This window comes from Pristiophorus japonicus, chromosome 3, assembly GCF_044704955.1.
Source record: "Pristiophorus japonicus isolate sPriJap1 chromosome 3, sPriJap1.hap1, whole genome shotgun sequence".
Taxonomy (NCBI): Eukaryota; Metazoa; Chordata; class Chondrichthyes; family Pristiophoridae; genus Pristiophorus; species Pristiophorus japonicus.
In genome coordinates, this window is record NC_091979.1 from 90549452 (window position 1) to 90568479 (window position 19028).

Here is a 19028-nt window from a genome sequence, read left to right on the forward strand (position 1 = left end):
GAAATTAGTATTAGTAAAAAAAATGGTACTGGAGAAATTAATGGGACTGAAAGTTGATAAATCCCCTGGACCTGATGGCCTACATCTTGAAAGAAGTGGCTAAAGAAACAGTAGATGCAATGGTTGTCATCTTTCAAAATTCCATAGATTCTAGAATGGTTCCTGCGGATTGGAAGGTAGCAAAGGTTACTGCACTATTTAAGAAAGGAGGGAAGACAGAAAATGAGGAACTACAGGCCAATTAACCTGACATCAGTAGCAGGGAACATGCTAGAATCTATTATTAAGGACATGGTAACAGAGTACTTAGAAAAGAATAATAGGAGTGGGCAGAGTATACACAGATTTATGAAAGAGAAGTCATGTTTAACAAATCTGTTAGAGGTTTTTGAGGTTGTAACTAGCAGAATAGATAAGGGGGTAACAGTGACTGTGGTTTATTTGGATTGTCAGAAGGCATTTGATAAGGTGCCACCCAACAGGTTATTAGATAAAATTAAGGCTCATGGGATTGGCAGTAATATACCAGCATGGATTGAGGATTGGTCAGAAAGCAGAGAGTAGGAATAAACAAATCATTTTCAGGTTGGTAGGCTGTAACTGGTGGAGTACCTCAAGAATCGATACTTGGGCCTCAGTTATTCACAATCTATATCGATGATTTGGATGAGCGGACCAAATGTAATATATCCAAGTTTGCTAATGATACAAAGCTAGGTGGGAATGTAAGTTGTGAGGAGGGTGTAGAGAGACTTCAAGGGAATATAGACAGGCTAAGTGAGTGGGCAAGAACATGGCAAATGGAATATAATGTGGAGAAATGTGAAGTTATCCATTTGGTAGGAAAAATAGAAAATCACAGTATTATTTAAATTGTGAGAGGCTGGGAAATGTTGCTGTTCAGAGGGACCTGGGTGTCCTTGTACATGAATCATTGAAAGTTAACATGCAGGTACAGCAAGCAATTAAGAGAGCAAATGGTATGTTGGCCTTTATTACAGGAGGATTTAAGTATAAGAGTAAAGACATCTTACTGCAATTATATCATCGTCATCATAGGCAGTCCCTCGAAATAGAGGAATACATGCTTCCACTCCAAAAGTGAGTTTTTAGGTGACTGAACAGCCCAATACGGGAATTACAGTCTCTGTCACAGGTGGGACAGACAGTGGTTGAAGGAAAGGGTGGGTGGGACTGGTTTGCCGCACGCTCCTTCCACTGCCTGCGCTGGTTTCTGCATGCTCTCAGCGATGAGACTCGAGGTGCTCAGCAATTATATAGTGTACAGTTTTGGTCTCGTTACCTCAGGAAGGATATACTCGTCAAAGAAGGAATGCAACAAACGTTCACCAGACTGAGTCCTGGGATGGTGGGGGGGGATTGTTCTATGAGGAGATTGAGTTGACGAGGCCTATATTCTTTAGAGTTTAGAAGAATGAGAGGCAATCTCATTGAAACATACAACATTCTTACAGGTCTTGACAGGGTAGATGCAGGGAGGATGTTTCCCCTGGCTGACGAGTCTTGAACCAGGGGTCATAGTCTCAAAATAAGGGGTCGGCTATTTAGGACTGAGATGAGGAGAAATCTCTTCACTTAGAGGGTGGTGAATCTTTGGAATTCTCTACCCCGGAAGACTGGAGGCTCAGTCATTGAGTATATGCAAGACAGAGATCGATACATTTTTGGATATTAAGGAAATCAAGGGATATGAGGATAGTGCAGGCAAGTGGATTTGAGGTGGAAGATCAGCCATGATCTCATTGAATGATGGAGCAGGCTCGAGGGGCCAAATGACGTACTCCTGCTCTTATTTCCTATATTCTTATGATCATTCCCTGAGCCCAGTTCGTGCAGGCTGGCAGCATCTAATTTCTTCAGCAATATATTTTTCAAAGTGCACCAAAGATCTTTCCAATCTGTTCTTTTAAACTAGATGTACAGTGATTTAAAACAACACTTCTACCTGCTAGTTCTGCTGTTCTTTGCATTAATTAAGGACGTGGTTATTTGTACCACCAAAATGGCCACTATGCTCCACCCTTTGTCTATGATTGGTCCCCTTGGAGGATAAGCCACACGCTGAGGTTTCACTGGAATGTGTAACTGGAACCGTCCATCCCAATGTCTGACTGACTTTGCAAATTGTAACTCAATCCACTTTGACTTCCTGAAGCAACAGAGGACTGAGTTCCCCAGAAGACAGCAAGGGCCAGCCAAACTGCCTGCCCCCAGTCCAAGTGCATACCTCCCCCAGCCGAAGTGCCTTACCCCAGGACAGGTGCATGCCTCCCCCAGCCAAAGTGCTTTACCCCAGTCCAAGTGCATGCCTCCCCCAGCTGAAGTGCCTTACCGCAGCACAAGTACATCCTTCCCCCCCACCCCACTCCACCATAGATGGGGCAGGCATTGTGTATGGATTTCTAACAGGTTTATTGGGTATGAAGTGAATAGTGACTTCTGGATATCATCTACTTCAACGATGTCCCTCGTAGGGGGTTGGAAGAACGTGATCCATCTTCCGCCCACCTGTGTGTCTCCGCCCTCCCCCCGACTCTCCACCCCCACCCTTGTCTCTCTCACTCTCCCTCCAGCCTCTCTCACGCTCCCCCCAGAGAGTCGGAACCTCAGGTCTTGCTTCTCGGCATCATGTGGAGGGAATGATTCGGGGATGGGGGAAGGGGGCGAAGTTTGACAGGGGCGGGGCTTGTCGCACGTCTGTCAAAAAAGTGCAAAACGGGCATGGGGGCGAGGCTTGACAGATGCCTGTCTGTCAAAAAAAGTGCAGTACAAATAGTTACATCGACTAATTAATGTCATGGAGTATTGGAGCACAGAGTTACAAAATTTGCTACAATTTCCCACAGGATTAATTTATCATCTCCCCAATAGGGATCGATTTTTATTCGCTGTGCTGGTGCTAACGGGGTGTTAATGTTCTTGAAATGGGGCCAGCAGCCTTATCGTCCCATTAACAGTGTAACTATTTGTACTGCATTTTTTTTGACAGAATGCCTCCTCTCTGTCTCTCTCCCCCCGCCCGCCCCCCCCCCCCCCCACACCCCCCCACTCTCTCTCCTGTCTCTCTCTCTGCGGCCAAGTGCAGCAGTGAGCAGAGAGGCGGGGGTCCAAGAGGGAGAGAGAGAGGCTGGGGGGAGAGTGAGAGAGAGACTGGGGAGAGAGTGAGAGAGAGGCTAGGGGAGTGAGAGAGAGACTGGGGGGAAAAGTGAGAGCGAGGCTGGGGCGAGAGTGAGAGAGAGGCTGGGGGGAGAGAGAGAGAGAGAGACTGGGGGGAGGGAGAGAGAGGCTGGGGGGAGAGAGAGAGAGAGGCTGGGGGAGCGAGATTGAGGCTGGGGAGAGAGTGAGAGAGAGGCTGGGCGAGAGTGAGAGAGAGACTGGGGGAGAGAGAGAGAGAGGCTGGGGGGAGAGAGAGAGAGAGGCTGAGGGGAGAGAGAGAGAGAGGCTGGGGGGAGAGAGAGAGAAAGAGGCTGGGGGGAGAGTGAGAGAGACACGGGTGGGGGGGTGGATTGGAGGGGAGAGAGGGAACTCAGGGAAGACGTATCACATTCTTCCAACCCCCTACAAGGGATATAGTTGGAGTGGATGATATCCAGAAGTTACGACACTGTCACTATTCATCATACCAAAATAAACCTGTTAACAATCCGTACACAATGCCTGCCCCATCTATGGTGGGGTGGAGTGGGAGGGGGTGGGGTGGGGGGGTGGAGTATGCACTTGCGCTGGGGTAAGGCACTTGGACTAGGGGAGACATGTACCTGGACTGGGGTAAGGCACATCGGCTGGCCCTTGATGTCTTCTGGGGAGCTCTGTCCTCTGTCACTTCAGGAAGTCAAAGTGGATCGAGTTAAAAATCGCAATTCTGCCCATTTAATTTGCTCCATTCTAAATGAGTTACTTTTTTTTTTTATTTAGTTTTTTTTTCAAAAGGGGGTGTTACCAGCCACTTACGCCTGTTTTGGCCATTTAAGCAAGTTTAGTCACCTAAAAGTTACTCCAAACTAACTTAGGCCAGCATATGTGGCCACTTGTGTCCGCACAGAAAAACCTTGCGGTAAGCTAAGAAATCAGCGCAGGTAGCCAGAGATGGGGAGGGAGGTGAAGGGAAGTGAGAGGATCTTGCAAAGCATTAAACACCTTCACAACAACATTAAAGAAGCATAAATACATTTAAAGCAACAAACACTAAACAAAACACAAAAATAAGCATTCAGTAACAAATAAAAAATACAAGGAAGCTGAGAGGACCTACACCTAGCATCAAAACTTACAAAGCACTAAACAAAGCACAAAAAGTAATAAGCAATTAATTAACAAATAAAAAATAGAAGGAACCCTGCACCTAAAGCACCAAGACCAAAGGAATAATCAATCAATCAATCAATAAATAACAAATAAAAAATAGAAGTCTTACCTTCGGGAACACAGCAAGCCGCCGATGAGCGAGCCCATTCAGCCAGGGCTAGGGATGGCATGCTTCGGGCCACTCCCACACAGCCTGCAGAGCATTGCAGAGATTCGGGCTGTCAGGAGCTACTGCACATGCGCGCATACTCTAGCGCGCATGTGCAAAGGTCCCAGCACTGTTTTCAGCGCCGGGACCTAGCTCTGCCCCCCCCCCCCACTGGATGTGGTGCGCTCCGCCAAGGCCGAAGACGTCCTGAGGAGTGGGGAGAATAAGCGGGCGTGGGGGGGTGGGGTGGGCAAACTTGGGCCCATTGTAAGGTTAAAAAAAATCAGCAGTAATTATACTCTGAATGGAAGTAGACTCAGTACTGAGGCAGAGCAGAGGGACTTGGGGAACAGGTTCACAGAACATTAAAGGCAGCACTTCAGGTTGGTAAGGCTGTAAAAAAAGATAATAGAATTCTAGGTTTTGTCTCAAGAGGCAGAGTATAAAAGCCAAAAGGTAATGATGAACCTATCTAAAACCTTGTTAAGACCTCAGTTAGAGTACTGTGTGCAGTGTTGGGCTTCACACTATTCGAAGGATATTTAGGCTTTAGGCAGGGTACAATGCAGATACACTAGGATGCTGCTTAGCATGAGGAAATATAAATGCAAAGAACAACTTGAAAAATTGAGTCTTTTTTCATTACAACACAGATTTTGGTGCGAAATAATAGAAATGTTTAAAAGTATGAAAGGATTGGACAGGGTAGATAGAAACAGATTGATTTCAAACAGGTCAAGAACAAGGTGGCGGAGATACAAAATTAAATGTAAGAGATGTAGAACAGAGGCATGGAGAAATATCTTTAGACAAAAAGTTGTGAGGCTGCAGAATGCTCTTCTAGCGTTAGTGGTTGAGGCAGAAACTATATTAACATTCAAGATTAGATTGGATAGATGAATGAAGGAGAAGGAATTGAAGGGATGGGGAACAGGGTGATAAATATGATTAGAACTATTTGCTTACGAGGAGGGTAAGTGCCAACACAGATTAGTTGGGCCGAATGGTCTGTTTCTGTGTTGCACTTTTATGTATTTCCTAATAGCTGGTAATAGAGCAGCAGTCTGGAGGCCAGGGGGCAGATAGTATGCCCACTATCTAAGTAGAGGCTGGTGCCTGATGCAAGGGGAGCCAGAGAGAAGATCAAATGTATGCAAAAACAAAATTATTATTATTTTTTTTTAAGAGCTAGCTCCTTTGATGATAAACAGTTTAGTATTTCTCAATGATTACATGTAGCTTTATCATTATTTCATAGATTATTTTCCAGACAACTCAGCTTTTTACTATCATTATAATCTATATTTTTACATAAAATTGATGATGTAGTTTGTTATAAATATGTGCCCAGACCCACAGCAGTGTGGTTGACACTTAACTGATCTCTGAAATGGCCTTGCAAGCCACTCGAGAGCAATTAAGGATGGGCAATAAATGCTGGCCTTGCCAGCTATGCCTAGATCCGTGAACAAATAAAAAAAAATATGTGGACAGTATATAAGAAGAATGCGAGAATTGAATATGCAATGTTTTGTTTTCTAGGCTGGAAACACAAATGTCTACTGATATTCATGCAATCTTGCAATTACTCCAACGGCAATCCATGTCAGGACCACCAGCATATAGTTTGATAACAGCCACAAGAGACTATCAAAGGCCATCTGCAAGGGTGGTCCAGACAGTCCAACCAGTAACATCTGTAACAGACCACTGTTTCCCAACAACACCACAGGTAAATATCCTAAAGGCTAGAACAGAAGTAATGCCAGGGAGATGGTGTCATAACTAACTGGGGGTATACACCTGCACCTACCACTCCAGATATACTGGAAAATGGGACGATAGGGAAACTATATATTTTTAAAGTTCCACCCATTAGCCACCCGATATGATTTTTATATTTCAATATTTAAATCAGAGTATTTCACCTGAGAGGGTGGGAGGGGGATGAGGGAATTTTAAACTGTGCACGGGATTCAGGTGGGTGAGGGATCGGGCAAGCACCAAACCTCCCCTGAGGGCATTAATTTGAGGCCAGGACTATTTTAACTCCTGGGCCATATTGACATCCTACCAACCAGCTGACCAACCTAAACGGGCCTAAAGATGCAATGGCCAGTGGGCAAAGTACAGCAGGCTTAGCGGCATCTCACCGGCGATCAGGTAAGACACAGGATGAGGGTTGCTGCAGGGTCTTGCAGGTGGGATGGGGCGGGGTGATGTCCAAGGCAGCAGAGGCCCAAACTTTCTTTGTGTGCCCCAGAAGAACACCTTGTTCCTTGCCATTAATGTAACCCTCATCTTATGGCAACTAAGTCATGAGGTGGATTGGCTGCAAGATGCATCCCTTGTGGCAAGTGCAGTCTGACTTACCTATCTCTGACTCTTTCCCCTATCTGCCTCCTCAGGAGTTTCAATGATTCCTTATTATAAAGCTTGAGAAGCTAAAGGTTGTGGCATCCACAACTTGTGTCCATTCACGCTCTCTTGTGTTAAGAGCTGTCTTCGTTGAGAAGAATGTAAAAAGTGAGAACTCTCTCTCGTTGCCATCAGATGCAGTCAAACTCATACAATAATAGTGACCACAGGTGCATACCATACAAGTCTTTTAGTGGGGTGCATTCAGGAATAGTTCCAGGTGAAAGCTGGGTATACATGGACATCTAAACATCTAATCACCATCATAGGCAGTCTGTCGAAACGAGGATGACTTGCTGCCACACCAAAAAGGGGTGAGTTCACAGGTGTTTCAATGAAGGACCTAATATTCCAGATCCCAAACTACATCTTGAAGGGTGGAAGATGCCTGTGCATGGATTTTTTTAACATGTGGTGACCGTTGCACACCAGCCACCACACGGGCTTGACAGAGCTAGGTCTTGGTCCAGTGGCAAGGATTACCCAAGACGACTGGAGACCTGCTCTACTGCACGGGCCTAGTGCACACAAATATCTCAGTGTGGGCTGGCCCGTGCTGCCCCTGGGCCCCCGCCTCTTCTGGCCTAAAACTCACGCCTCTCCTGGGCTCCGATCACATCACCTTACATTCTCTCAACGCTCCTTCGCCCCAACCTCGCTGCTCTGAAACATCGAATAATGTGGGCGGCATGCGCGCACTCATTCTGCGGCGGAAGTGCATCACACACCATATTAGATTGGCCTGCTCTGTAGGTATCTGGGGCGTGTGCCAGAAGTATGTAAAATCTTTAAATAATGGTCCTGATTTGCCATGTGATAAACGCGCTCTGTTGAGAGGAGAGAGAGTAGGAAAGCACTGCGCATGGGGCCATACCCATAGCCAGGGAGCTCTTCTCCTACCTGGCAAAAAGTATCAGACTTCTTCGCTGCAGAAAGGAACTATCACCGAGCTATGTCACTTGCTGCCGCCACAACTCGAGCCTCGAACCAGGGCATGGATGAGAGAGCCCTAAGCTTCTCCCTCATGATTGTTACCTTGCACTCTGAGGAAGCCTGAGACTGCATTTCCTTGAATGTTTCCCATCACCAGCCTAACATCTTTTGCAATAGAAAGGGATTCCACTCCCTCAATGTCCAACTATTTTGCAACCACCATGCAGGTCTGTAGCCGATTTCTTGGCAGCAGGCAAAATATTAAGGGTTACAGAATCAAGGTGGATAAATGGAGCTAAGATATAGATCAGCCATGATGTAATTAAATGGCAGAACAGGCTTGAGGCGCTGAATGGCCTATTCCTGTCTATTTGTTTCTATGTTCCATTCACCCTGTGACAGTACTCTGTATTGCCTTGATTCCTACCAGGCTGGTGACTAGGCGATAAGAGCCATCCCCTTTAGATTTGGCTCATGACTCCTTTGAGGAACCTGGGCACAGCTGCAGTGGTGGCATACAAGAGCAATTCTCCCACCAGAAACATCATCGAGCAGTCAGTCGGCATCTCAAACATTTCCACTGCCTGGATCGTTCGGGAGGAATTTATAGTACAGCCCTAATTGGGCATCCAGATTTGTGGTCGGCTGTTACATGTTGTACAACATTGCTAGCATCAAGGACCAGCTCTTACCACCAGCCAGGCAGCAAGAAATGCTGCAGGAGGAGGAGCAGGATCATGGAGAGGAGGAAGAGCTGGAGTGGCATCGACCACCAGTGTCCCTACCTGTCAGAGCTCTCAGACAGCAACTCATCAAAGGGATGTGAAGCATCCTTTCCATCCCCAATCCCAGTATCCTTACTACCACTATCTGATTGCCTTCCTTCAGTGCAGCCTTATGGGTCTTTTCCTCACTTCACTACAAATATCAACACCAACACCAAATCTAAAACAAAAAATTAAATGTATCCAACAACTCAATTCCATCTGTGTCTAATAGTTAACCAAAATAATGAAGAACTCCCATTTGTACAAGCCGTTAGCACTTATCTTCTGTGCTCATTTACTTATCATATGCTCCTACAAAATGTTTCCCCATTGGCTACTGCTCGGAAAGTCTGCTGAGCTTCCATTGAGGACACTTCAGATGGCTGTGGTGGGTGATGTTCAGCAGCTCTGGGCCTTGGTCCCAGCAGTAGACTGTGCCATTCTGGTGTGGGCTGGGGCAATTTGACCCAGCTGGTTGTATGGCACTAACAAGGGCATTGGCTGAGTGGGTGGAGGGGAGCAGGCATACCGTCATCCTGAGAGAGGACTGCAGGTGTCTCTTTCATGAAGCCAAGGACACTCTCCAGGGATAATGTCTCAACACTCCTACGGCTTTGTGCGACAGCAGAGTGCATGACTCTCTGCAAGCCGCTGTCAACACCAGCCCCCAGAGCCAAGGTGGAGACCATCTGAGCCTCCATGGCAGCAGTGTGAGCTCAGGAAACTGTAGGAGCTGTTAGTAGAGGGTTCATCAAAGATGTGCACCACTGTCATGTTGATGGAACTGACTGCTCGGTCCATGTTGGACAGAATGGTCCTCATGCTCTGTGCAAAATCTTGAGACAAGCTGGAGCTGAACTCCTCCATGCTCTGAGCCATAATGCGTAAGCTCTCTGGCAGGCTGCCCATTATGCCTATCATTCCGTGGTTAATGCCCATCAGCCTTTTTCAATAACCTGGGCCCTTGAAGTCTACATCTGAATCCTCTGCAGCAGAGCTAGTATGTGATCTTCCCATCAGGTGAGTTTGCACCTGTGCTGTATTAGCCCCTTGCCCTAGCTCCTGCATACTTGTGCCCAGTAATTCACCGCGTAAATACCCCTCCTCTAGCCTAACCTCGAAAGTACGTGTGGTGTCAGTCTCTGAGCCAGAGCTTGCGAGGGTCAGATCAAGTGACGGTGCATCTTCAGAAAGGTTGGCCTCCTCTTCCTGAAGTGACAGAGCAGTCACAACATTTTGAGCACCTGAAAAGAGAGAGAGAGAGAGATAAGGGTTAGCTTTTAGTGTTAAGGAAGAGCAGAGGGAGAAGCGGCTGGTGAAAGCAGCTGCAGTTTGTATGCAGAGTGTATAAGGTGAGATAGAAGTAAGAAGGGGAAAAAAAGATAGTGTGTGAATAAACCCTGCATGACATCTCCTTCAGCACTGCCACTCGCTATGGCTATGACTCTCCCCTTGCCCATGATAGCCAGCACGCTTTTTTTTCTACAGGGGAAAGGATGTGCAGGCAAGCTCAGCCTCCTCCGGTGTTAGCCTTCTGACGCAGGTTGTGTGCATCCTTCTCCTGAAAGAAATAAGGGAGTGTATTCGTGACAGTTGTGTTAGGCATTGAGTGAATGTGCCTGTGCGGTTAAATAGTTGGTAAGCAATGTGTAAGATGTGACTTGTGGTGACTGTGTGAGTATGAGAAGAAAGAGGTAGAGTGAAGTGTGGTGTAGTGATTGTTGGAAAATAAAGAGAACTGGGAGAGCAGAGTATTATGAGTAGTGAGGCTGGAGGTGATGGAGATGTGAGAATAGAGTAGGAGATCAGTATTCTCACTGTAAAGTCCTGCCCCCTCAGTACAGATTCACACGAGGCATGTAGTGAAGTCAAGGTCACTCTGGACCTGCACCTTTATTTCACAGCTCTGGAATACTGCACTTGCCTGAGACCTGTCCTTTTATACCTATCTCTTGCAAGTGCACCCCTGGTGGTAAGGTATGCTGGTGGTTACAGGTCATATCTTATTACAGTCATGTATAGCATGTTAGGATACAGTTATATATAATAATGTAAGATACATGACATCACCCTCCCCCAAGGTCTTATTGTCTTTATAGGTTCAGTCTCTCAGGTGGTCTACGCTCTCGCGTGGAGCGTCTGAGTTGTGATTCAGTTGTTTGCCTTGGTGTCTGTTTTTCTTTGGGTGTGGTTGCTGGGATCTCACCTGGGCTGTCTGTTTCGATTGGTGTGATTGTTGTTGATTCGCTTGGGCTGTCTGTTGGTATTGCCCTTTCCTCAGGTTGTTCCCTCTGTCTGTCCACCAGGTGTGGTGCGAGTTCCACATTGTAGTCTGCCTCTGGTTCCGCAGTGTTGTTGGTAAATCTGCTTTTGACTTGGTCGACATGCCTCCGGCAGGTTTTGCCATTGTCCATTTGTACTACCAGTAGCCTGTTTCCTTCCTTGCCTGTTACTGTCCCTGCAAGCCATTTGGGACCCCTGCCATAGTTTAGTACAAACACTTTGTCCCCTATCTCATTCCATCTCCCCCTCGAATTTCTGTCATGGTACTCAGTCAGCTTACGGCACTTTGCCTCAACGATTTCGTGCATATCTGGGAGGATTAATGAGAGCCTTGTTTTTAAAGTCCTTTTCATCAACAGTTGCGCGGGGGGGATCCCAGTCAATGAGTGCATACGAGATCTGTATGCCAGCAGCAGTTGCGACAGGCGACCCTGCAGCGTTGGACCTTGGATTTTAAGCATGCCTTGTTTAATGATTTGCACTGCTCACTCCGCCTGGCCGTTGGAGGCCGGCTTGAACGGTGCCGTCTTGATGTGATTTATGCCGTGGTCAATTATAAAGTCTTGGAATTCTGCGCTGGTGAAGCACGGATCATTGTCACTGACCAATATGTCAGGGATTCCGTGCATTGCAAACATGGTTACGAGGCTCTCCACAGTGGTGAAGGTTGTGCTTGAGTTTAAAATGGTGCATTCGATCCACTTTGAAAATGCATCTACAACTACGAGGAACATTTTGCCCATGAATGGGCCCGCATAGTCTACGTGCACCCGCAACCACGGTTTGCTAGGCCAGGGCCAGGGGCTCAGGGGAGCCTCCCTGGGGGCATTGCTGAGTTGGGCACAAATGGTGCACCTTCGGACGCAGAGCTCCAAGTCCGCGTCAATACCAGGCCACCAGACGTGGGATCTGGCTATGAGAACGACCCCCGGGTGCTCGCGGTGGAGCTCCCGGACAAATGCCTCTCTGCCTCACAGAGGCATGACTACTCAACTGCCCCAGATCAGACCGTCTGCTTGTAGTGATAGCTCATGCATGCGCCTGTGAAAGGGTTTTAATTCCTCAGGGCAGGCATCGCGAGCCTCTGCCCAGTCACCGGTTAGGACACGTCTTTTTACTAAGGATAACGTGGGGTTGCTGGCCGGCCAGGCTCTGATTTGGCGAGCCATCATGGGCGAACTGTGGACTCAAAGTCATTGATTGCCATGACCATCTCACAGTCCTGTTTGTCAGACCCTTCCGTGGTCGCCAGGGGTAGCCTGCTGAGTGCGTTGGCACAGTTGTGCCTGGTCTGTGCCTTATGGTATAGTCGTAGGACGCCAGCATGAGTGCCCACTGTTGAATTTGCGCCGAGGCGTTGGCGTTTATTGCCTTGCTCTCGGATAGGAGGGACGTGAGGGGCTTGTGGTCACTTTCTAACACGAACTTGGCCCCGAATAGGTATTGGTGCATCTTTTTGACACCGTAAACGCACGCGAGCGCTTCCTTCTCTACCATTCCGTACCCGCGCTCTGCCCGCGAAAGTGACCTGGAGGCATAAGCTATGGGTTGTAATTTTCCCGCACTATTGACATGTTGCAAAACGCACCCGACCCCATACGCTGACGCATCGCATGTGAGAACTAGCTTTTTACCTGGATCAAAGAAAGTCAAAACACTGTTGGAACACAGAAGGTTGCGTGCCTTATTGAAGGCGCGTTCCTGGGCGTCCCCCCAAAACCAATCGCACCCCTTCCTGAGTAGCACGTGGAGAGGCTCCAGCAGCATGCTTAAGTTCTGCATAAAGTTCCCAAAGTAACTGAGTAGCCCGAGAAAGACGCGCAGTTCTGAGACATTCCGGGGCCTGGGTGCCAGGTGAATTGCTTCTGTTTTGGACTCTGTTGGGCGGATTCCATCAGCGGCAATCCTTCTGCCCAAAAATTCAACCTCGGGTGCAAGAAACAGTTGACTCGTAGGCCTACCCAATCCAACCGCTTTAGTACTTCCTCCAAATTACGGAGATTGGAGTCGGTGTCCCTGCCCGTGATAAGTATGTCGTCTTGAAATACAACCATCCCCGGGATGGACTTGAGCAGACTCTCCATGTTGCGCTGGAATATGGCAGCTGCCGACCTGATGCCGAATGGGCATCGATTGTACATGAAAAGGCCGCGATGTGTGTTGGTGGTGGTGAGTAGCTTGGATTCCTCGGTCAATTCTTGCGTCATATACGCAGATGTGAGGTCTAGTTTTGAGAAAAGTTTACCTCCAGCCAATGTGGCAAATAAGTCCTCCGCTCTGGGCAGAGGGTACTGGTCCTGTAGGGAGACTCAGTTTATGGTAGATTTGTAGTCCCCACAGATTCGTACGGATCCATCAGGCTTCATGACTGGGACGATGGGAGTTGCCCAGTCGCTAAATTCCACAGGTGATATAATGCCTTCCCGCAGAAGCCTGTCTAGTTCTTGTTCAATCTTTTCACTCATCACATAGGGTACAGCTCTGGCCTTGTGATGGACCGGTCTAGCATCCTGTGTGATGTAGATTTTGACTTTGGCCCCTTTGAAAGTGCCCACACTTCAAATCACTTTATAACTGTTGAGCAGGAGGTCCGTTCCTCTAATGACATGGCATGGACATCATCCCATTTCCAGTTTAGTTTTGCCAGCCAGCTTCTCCCCAGCTGTGCTGGGGGGTCTCCGGGGACAATCCACAGGGGAAGTCGGTTCACTGTCCCTTTGTGTGTGACAGAGAGCATGGCGCTGCCGAGGACTGGTACGATTTCTTTGGTATAGGTCCTTAGTTTGGTGTCGACCCTTGTGAGTTTTGGTCTGTCTCTTTTATGCGGCCACAGTTGTTCAAATTGTTGAGCGCCCATGAGAGATGACTCGCTCCCGTATCCAGCTCCATGTTGACAGATATCCCGTTGAGTAGGACCCTCATCATTATAGGAGGCATCCTGTTGTAGGAGCAGCGGCCATTGATCGTGTTGACCCGCTGTACATCGGTGTCCCGGGTACTGTCCCCACCGTCTTCTGGTCCGCTATCCGACCCATCCGATTCGTATACCAGCCGAGCTACCATTTTTTTGCACATGCAGGCCAAATACCCTGTATATTCACAGTTCCTGCAAACAGCCTGCTGAAATCAACATCCCCTTGATGAGTGCCCACCCCCACACGTCCAGCACAGACCGGTTCCAATGTTCAAAGTGTTCCCAAAGAATGAGCTGCATCTGGCTGATCTCTCTTGAGCTTCTCTCAGTTTGTAGTTGATTGCTCGCATTGTGGGTTGATGAGGTGCGAACGGCCGTTCCTGTGGCCCTTGATGGCTTCTGGCGCCACTGCCTGCTGTCGAGAGCCTGTTCTCTCGGTTTTGTCTGTGTGTGGGGGTAGCAGCTTGTTTAGTGCTGTGAACTTCTCATTCCGATATTTCATTAGTTGTCGTACCTGCATTGTAAATCAACCTCGTTTCTTATTCCCCTGTCAAGAATGTCTGTGCAACCAGTGCTGCTGCCTCTAAGGTTAGGTTCTTGGTCTCTATGAGCTTTCAGAATATGCCTGCGTAGACTATTCCTTCAATGAAAAAGTTTCTCAGCATTTCTCTCCTCAGAACTAGCCAACCTCCGAAGTTCCGCCACGAAGTCGGGTGTGCTCTGGCCCACACAGTGTCTGTAGTTGTAGAACCTGTGTCTGGCCATGTGTAGGCTGCTCGCTGGCTTCAAGTGGTCTCTTACCAATGTGCTCAATTCTTCAAACGACCTGCTTGCTGGTTTCTCGGGTGCCAGCAGATCCTTCATTAAAGCGTATGTTTTTGAGCCACAGCTGGTCAAGAGATGGGCTCTTCTCTTGTCTGCCTTATCGTCGCCTAACCAGTCTTTGGTAACAAAGCTTTGCTGGAGCCTTTCTATAAAGTCCGCCCAATTGTCTCCCGCATTGTACTTTTCATCTGATCCGTCGTTCGCCATTCTGTGGATTCTGTAATCCCGTAACTCGTCGCCACTGTAAAGTCCTGTCCCCGCAGTACAGATTCACATGAGGCATGTAGTGAAGTCAAGGTCACTCTGGACCTGCACCTTTATTTCACAGCTCTGGAATGCTGCACTTGCCTGAGACCTGTCCTTATATACCTGTCTCTTGCAAGTGCACCCCTGGTGGTAAGGTATGCTGGTGGCTACAGGTCATATCTTATGACAGTCATGTGTAGCATGTTAGGATACAGTTATATATAATAATGTAAGATACATAACACTTACCTTGACAACTTGGAAGTCATTGAACTTCTTTTGGCATTGCAGCCATGTCCTGTGAGCCAAGCTCCTATCATTATCTTCCTCTGCAACCTCTTCCCACTGATAGCAGAGTTGATGCTGGCAGGCATTCTACCCCCTCAGGGGAGCAGGATCTCCCTCCTGCAGTCCACTGCCTGGAACAGGTACCTCCAAATCAGCATCACAGAACCTGGCTGCCCTTTCTGTACTTCCAATAATTTCTTTGTTCAGAAGTGTTTCCCTGTTGTCTGCAGCTAGTGTGCATGTATCCTTTAAGAGGTGCTGGCTGTCTTTAACTAGCATCAGTGAAACCCGATCACCCGAACCCTACAGCCATGCAAACAGCCACATGCTGAGGGCGTCCCGTCCACTGTGCGCTCATTTTCAGGCACGATTGAGCTTCTAAACCACAATTTGAACAGTTACTGATGAAGGTACTCATCTGCATATCATGCTATAATCAAGGGGTAGATTTCATAAATTAGTGCTCTCACTGGGCATGAATTCAGCTCAGGCCTACAGAGGACGCAAGTGTAAAATTCCCGTGATAGCCTGGAACCTCCCAAGACTCACCCTGTTGATAGAGGGAGGGGATGGCTGGAAGATCCTCCCACAGTCCTCCCTCCTTCGGCAGAATTTAAAGGGCCAGTGCAAATGCAGCAGAAACCCAGCATAACCCAGTTCCATTCTAAATTCTAGCATCATGTCTGACACAGGAATTTCAGGGCCAAAATGTTTAGCTGCTGTAATCCTGAATCACATGCTGATGGCATTTGGGATCAATTTGGGATGAATGGCATTTGGGATCAATTTGATAACTTCTACACTGGAAGAAAGGATCTCAAGCTAACTAATCAAGAGTGGCAATAATGTTGTACCCTTAACTAGTATAAGATTTACTGGATCATTTATTGTGATACTTCTACTCCAGGACTTTACTTCCTTCTCTCTTTCAGAGTCCAGAATTTTCAGACTTTGAAAAATCCAAATTGAAATCCAAAGAGTCGGTGTCTAGTGGGGTTCATCTCAACACAATATCAGAAGACAATTTTGCCACATTTTTGGACCAAGAACAAGAACAAAAATCACGGTCCCAACAGCAACAGTCGCAATCCTTTCTGCATCCAACACGACACCCTTCCTTACCAGACTCCTCACTAAGCACCATGGGACTGCTGGGCATTCATAGGCATCTGTCAGATCCTGGTCTTCCAGGCAAATAGCCAATTAATACTCCATAGTTCAATAGGTTTGCTGCTTTGAGTGGCTGTTTTCCTCTTTATGAATAGCATCCTCCATGTATGACTCAGGGGTCTACAATGATACTGTCATATGCAAAAGCACTGTAGATTCATATCAGCTCTGAGCTCACAATGTTAAAGTTCCTCTTTGATGATGACCTGAAAGCTTCAATAAGAATACATTTAAAATGTCGCACTGCCAGTAATCTAAGGCACCTTAAGTGAAAACAAGCCTGAAATGCATGCCGTGACATTCGTTTCTGTGTTGCATGAATTTAGTTTGAACTCAAACTAGAGATTTCATGGGGGGGGGTGAGGGGGGGAAGGGAGAATAATGTCCGTATACTTACATCTGACAGACAGAGGCTGCAGTTCTGGTCTGAACTAGATATTACTACTTGAAATAAACAGCTACTGTAAGCACACTGAGCTCATAGCTCTATCGAATAAGCGGGAACTGTACATTTTGTGCTTAAAATAGCATCTAACCATTCCACAAAGCTCATTTAGCTCACTATTTTTTTCTTTTTCCTCCAACATTGCTATTCTATGAAGGAATGGGAAAATACAATTGAATCTTCATAGTGAAGAAAAATACAATTCAAGTTACATTATAGGAGTCTAGTATAGTCGTGGCCTGAAAGACAGGCATACAAGTGTGGAATTCAACTGTCATTTTCTGAGTAAGACTTGACAGATTTGCTTTTAACACTAGTTATTGAAGGTCCGTAAGTCTAAAGTGCAATAAATATTTTTGTATATCTGGTGCTTGGCTCACATGGTAGCATTTGTTTGCTTACGATTATATTTTCTGAATACTCACAAAAAAACTATGGTAAACTAAGAAGACATTAACTTCAGGCAGCTCAGCAGATCAGATGAATTTGTTCTTTCTAGTCACCTTTCCATTGATTAATACCACAAATCATCTTAATAATACTGATATTCAATGTTTCAATATATTGCTCTGAAATTGGCTCACCAAAGTAAGTTGACTGTATATAATAAAAACATATTGATGGCATTTTGAATGTGAAATCGACTTTAGATAGGAAAAAGAAAAACAAAGAGGATCCTAATTATCAAACCATATTATTCAATAGCAAAGAGACAGTTCAAAAAATATTTAATCCTTGTACCTTGTCATTGGTAAAATTACAGCATATAAACATGCTCGTGTAAGAAATCTTTGTGACATCATGAACATTTTTAGGACGATGTATGTATATAGGGAATACTCAAAAGAGAACACCCTGACTACAGAATTACTCCAGATATTAGAAAGACCTGGAAATTATGAGTAGAATACATTTTATATTTTACAGTTTCTTTATGAGTATTCTTAACATATCATTGTGTCATTTTAAGTAAGAAGATTTCAGTTATCTTTTCTACATATATGTGGATAACTGGGCACCGGCACAAGTAAGTGCCCTAATATCTATAAACTTAAGTTGTTAAGATGCTTTAGCCATCTCCAAAAGCGAATAGCTGCTATCATTGGGATAAAGTAAAGTCATAGAGCCGTCTGTGCTGCATTAGGAACAAAGGAATCGCTAGACCAAAAATAGACCAAGGCCCATTTAGTTCGCCTTCTACCATCCTAGTAGTTGCATGATACAACAATAATGCAGTTGTTGACTAATAGCAATGAATCTCAATTAATTGGTCTACAACAAACTCAGACATAAGGTGAAAGAAATCACAGTGGTGGAGAGCTTTGGGAACTATACACCCAAAGTTACCAGTTCCACCCAAGCATGCTACACTTACATGTCAGTTCTCAAATTACTCATACTGTATCCCAACATATTAATTTCTGGAAAAAAAAAATTGATTTTCATTTGAATTAATCATTCACAAACTGTTGCCACCATCTCCCTAAGGAGCCTGTCCATCGATTGACCACTCGCTCACTCAATTAATTTTGATTTTGAATTTATCCTCCTTCAAGCACAGGCTGTGTCCTCGAATCTACTGTTCTGGGCAAGGTGAAATAGCTTGTCATGCTCTACGTTATCTAGTCCCTTTAGAATCCGAAAAACAGCAATCAGATCACATAAAAACACAAGAACATAAGAATTAGGAGCAGGAGTAGGCCATTCGGCCCCTCGAGCCTGCTCCGCCATTCAGTGAGATCATGGCTGATCTTCTACCTCAACACATTCCTGCAATATCCTCATATCCCTTGATTCCCTTAATATCCAAAAATCTATCGATCTCTGTCTTGAATATATTCAAAGACTGAGCCTTCACAGCCCTCTGGGGTAGAGAATTCCAAAGATTCACCACCCTCTGAGTGAAGAAATTTCTCCTCATCTCAGTCTTAAATGGCCGACCTCTTATTCTGAGACTGTGACCCCTGATTCTAGACTCCTCAGCCAGAGGAAACATTCTCCCTGAATCTACCTTGTCAAGCCCGTTTCAATGAGATCATCCTTCATTCTTCTAAACTCAAAAATATAGCCCTCGTCTAATCAATCTCTCCTCATAGGACAATTTCCCCCATCCCAGGAATCAGTCTGGTGAACCTTTGTTGCACTCCCTCAATGGCAAGTATATCCTTCCTTAGGTAAGGTGACCAAAACTGTACAAAATACTCCAGGTGCAGTCTCACCAGGGCCCTATATAATTGCAGTAAGATGTCTTTACTTTTATACTTA

At 46.2% G+C, this 19028-nt stretch overlaps 1 protein-coding gene across 1 annotated transcript in view; it reads left to right on the plus strand.

Annotated features, from left to right (window-relative positions):
* LOC139257742 (voltage-gated inwardly rectifying potassium channel KCNH7-like) overlaps positions 1-16347 on the plus strand; it is a 643748-nt gene extending 627401 nt beyond the window's left edge. Inside the window, exons 16-17 of the mRNA XM_070874608.1 lie at positions 6017-6206; positions 16081-16347. Coding sequence (XP_070730709.1) covers positions 6017-6206; positions 16081-16347 — 457 coding nt within the window. The remainder of the gene's footprint in view (positions 1-6016; positions 6207-16080) is intronic.
* Positions 16348-19028: the final 2681 nt, after the last annotated feature.